General features: G+C 35.0%; 1 protein-coding gene across 2 annotated transcripts in view; it reads left to right on the top strand.

Annotated features, from left to right (window-relative positions):
* The window catches only part of LOC106462798 (titin-like), a 55,359-nt gene extending 51,963 nt beyond the window's left edge, over positions 1 to 3,396 (top strand). The window contains exon 10 of one of the 2 annotated variants that reach the window (XM_022390403.1): positions 2,607 to 3,396. In XM_022390403.1, coding sequence (XP_022246111.1) covers positions 2,607 to 2,756 — 150 coding nt within the window. In that variant the 3' untranslated portion in view covers positions 2,757 to 3,396. The remainder of the gene's footprint in view (positions 1 to 2,606) is intronic. The other variant, XM_022390407.1, reaches the window with a different exon arrangement.
* Positions 3,397 to 3,797: the final 401 nt, after the last annotated feature.

The following is a 3,797-nucleotide window of genomic DNA, read 5'->3' on the forward strand; positions in this document are numbered from 1 at the left end:
CAGTGGAGACTCTATTTAAGAAATCACACTTTGTTTTCAATTATGTAGTTAATACATTTCATTTTATACTTTCAGTACATAGACTAACAACAATAGTAGGTTATACTTTTGTTCCTAAGCAACATGACATAAAAGCTATTGTTGGTACGCATTTTTACCAAAACGCACTGGCTTTTCTATATGTTAGAAGTTGTTATATAAGGAACGACTACTTTTCTATGTGGTTTTCGCTAGCTTTTTTTCATAAAAAAAAAGATGCACACGTGCATGTGCACGCACGTGCGTGTCCGTCTATTGTCATTTCTATCTATAATAATAAAAGAGCGTATCTGTGGGTCTGTGTGTGACTGCAATAGCTCCAAGAGGGAAGAACCTAGAAACCTGAAATTCTGCAAACGTACTAAGTAGAGCCTGAGGGTGTGCACCTGGGTATTATTACTTATCTACGCGTGTGTGCATCTTTTTGTGAGGCAAAATAGCAAAAACTATACAGTAAAGAACTGTGACCTATAGCTCTAAGAAGAAACCTAGAAACCCGAAATTTTGCACCCATACTAAGTGAACCCTAAGAGTGTGCATCTGGGTATTACTTATCTTATCCACTTGCGTGTGCATATTTGCGTGCACATCTTTTTAATGAGACAAGCTGGATAAATACCACATAGAAAAGAAGTAGTTCTTTACATTAGATATAGAAGTCACAAACACGCGCGTGTGTGTCTGTGTGTGGGTTAACGCCATAGTTCGAAGAGGAAAAAACCTATTAACCTGATATTTTGCACTTATACTAAGTGTACCCTGAAGGTGTACACCTGGGTATTACTTGTATTATCCACGTGCATGCGCATCTTTTTAATGAGGCAATCTAGCGAAAAACCGCAAAGAAATAAATTGTTCCTTATATAATAACTTTTAATATGTAGAAAAGCCACTGCGTTTTGGTTACAATGAGTTCCAACGATGGCTTATGTGTCGTGTTGCTTAGCAAAAAAAGTATATTGGTTATACTTTTATGCTAAAGTTGGTTCAGAATGCATACACTATCAACCTACTAACTCGAGCATAGCCGGGTACTTTCGCTAGTTTGTAATATAAGGAACCATGTGGTTTTTCGCTAGATTGCCTCATAAAAAGATGCGCAAGCGCATGCGCGTCGATAAGATAAGTAATAATCCCCAGATGCACACCCTCAGGGTACGCTTATTATGGGGGCAAAATCTCAGGTTTCTAGATTCTTCCCTCTTGAAGCTATGGCGGTCATACATACACAGACACGCACGTGCGCACGCACACAAGTGCGTGTCTGCCTATCTGTGATTTATATTTGTAATATAAGGAAACATTTCTTTTCTATGTGGTTTTTCGCATAAAAAGATGCGCTCGCACACGCACGTGGATAAGCAATAATACCAGGTGCACATCCTCAGCGTCCACTTAGTATATGTGCAAAATTTCAGGTTTCTAACTTCTTTCTTCTTGGAGTTATGGTGGTCACACACAGACCCTTGTAATGTTATAGATACTGGTTGTTTGTTTAAATTGCATTGAAATTTAGAAAGAGAAACATTTTTTTTATTAAATATGAATTACCGGCACTTGTGTAATATTCAAAATTATAATAAATAATTGAAAACAACATTTACTATTTACACAATTAAAACTTTATTAAAGCCGTACGACTTCCAATTTAAAACAACACTCTACAAGTACTAGTTTTGACGTGATCTACGTCATTTTCAGAATCACGTTGAAACTAGTAGTTTTAGAGTGTTCTTTTAAAGTCGAAATCGTAAAGTAAACGTTGTTTTTAATTGTTTATTATAGTTTTTCTTTTTTTTGTAAGCGTCGTATCACTTTCGACATCACTATTTGGTGTCTAAGATCAAGAAATATACGTGTTGTGCATTAGATAGCAGGACTAAAGCAATGTTTGAATTTAGTCGTTCTTTATTCTTTTGTACAACAAAAACACACAACTTCCTTGAGATCAAAACTACTGTTTTCTTACAGTGTTCATTGCTTGCTTTCACACTTCATCTTATTTGTTAAAACACCATAGTAATCAAGATTTTTACCAACTTACTTTCTATGAACTACAAAGAAACATAGCCTGACGTTGTAAATGTTCTTCAGTTTATCTTATAAATGTTTTGTAGAACAACTGGAGAAACTTCTATGCTTAGGGTCAGTTTAGTTCTTTCCCAATGTGGGTCATCTGAAAGTTCGATTCCATGCAGAGAACAAAACGCAGATAACGCCTTATGTAGTTTTGCGCTAAAATAAAAAAAAACTACCCTAAACTTCATAAAAGTTGCACATATTTAAAGGGTTCCTAGCAGAAAAACAGGAACAGTAAGAAGCAGGAGTATTTTATTTCTCAACATGTTTAGTCAACTTAAGAATGAGGTCGCTGATTCATAAGTGGCACACTTGTTTTAATTTTGGTCGATATATGACAGCTTTTTAAGAAAGTATATTATAGTGTAAAACTAACACAACAAGGATGTAGCTAAAATTGATAGTTTCAATGTGTTTTTACTTGATGTATTGTAGAAACGTTTGGTAAAAATTTGTGTCAAAGTATTCCGTTTTTTTTTTCGTAAAAGCAGCTTTCTCTGACGGCCCCAGAACCCCTCAGTGACATGCGTGACCTCCCTTACTCTGAGGGACAGCGCAGGGTAAAAAAGGTTTTACCGGCACGGAAGCACGTGGAGGAACAGTGGTTTCCATTTAACAGCAATCACACTAATGTCTGATGGAATCAGAGCCGAATTCAATAGGCAATCTAAGCACGAAGAAAGGTACTCCAGTCGTTTGAATGTTGACAACTAACTGTCAACACGCTACGTGTGGTTTTAACCCCATCGCGCTCAAGACAACGGAGGACGTCCTAAATCCCCAAAACCACAAACCGTAAATATTGAAAACAACAAACTGCACATTGCTTTTCAGTTTAAATATTTCTCTCTCTTTGTTAACAATTGGATATGGTGTGTGTGCTGTGTACGTTGTACATTCTATGCTGACCACGAAAACGTGTTTTCATGTTTTTCGTAAAACATATTGTTTTTATCTTTCTGTACATACCAGTGTGCAACTTTAGTTACAATCTAAATTCAAATGTTATATTTATCAATATTTTTGGTCAATAGTCAGCATTATACTGGAAAATACTCAGGTTTGGCGAAAAACGATTTTGATCAACTTATCTGTCTGAATAGCTGTGGCAGAGAAGACTGACAATTCCAGTAAAATCACTGAAATTCATATAAAACTAAACCGTTTGAGGCCAAAGTGTTAAATAAATATTCGTTTTCGTATTTCACCGAATAATGGCATTTCTAGTGTTTTCAGTCTTTCTTTAGAAAGATACTGTTTCTGCTCTTCAACTCTGTATATTATATGTTTGTTGATAAATAAAATTCTTCTGAAATAATTCTTGCCAGTGCTGCTAAATCAAACACGTGTATACACAAATCAAGACAATTAAAAGATACAATGTGATATTATAAATCAAACACGTGTATACAGAAATCAAGACAGTTAAAATATACGATGTGATATTATAAATCAAACACGTGTATACAGAAATCAAGACAGTTAAAATATACAATGTGATATTATAAATCAAACACGTGTATACACAAATCAAGACAATTAAAAGATACAATGTGATATTATAAATCAAACACGTGTATACAGAAATCAAGACAGTTAAAATATACGATGTGATACTATAACTATGACGGGCAAAACCATTGGTATAATATAATGTCACTTTACCTTCTCACTTCACT

This window comes from Limulus polyphemus, unplaced genomic scaffold, assembly GCF_000517525.1.
Source record: "Limulus polyphemus unplaced genomic scaffold, Limulus_polyphemus-2.1.2 Scaffold48, whole genome shotgun sequence".
NCBI lineage: Eukaryota > Metazoa > Arthropoda > Merostomata > Xiphosura > Limulidae > Limulus > Limulus polyphemus.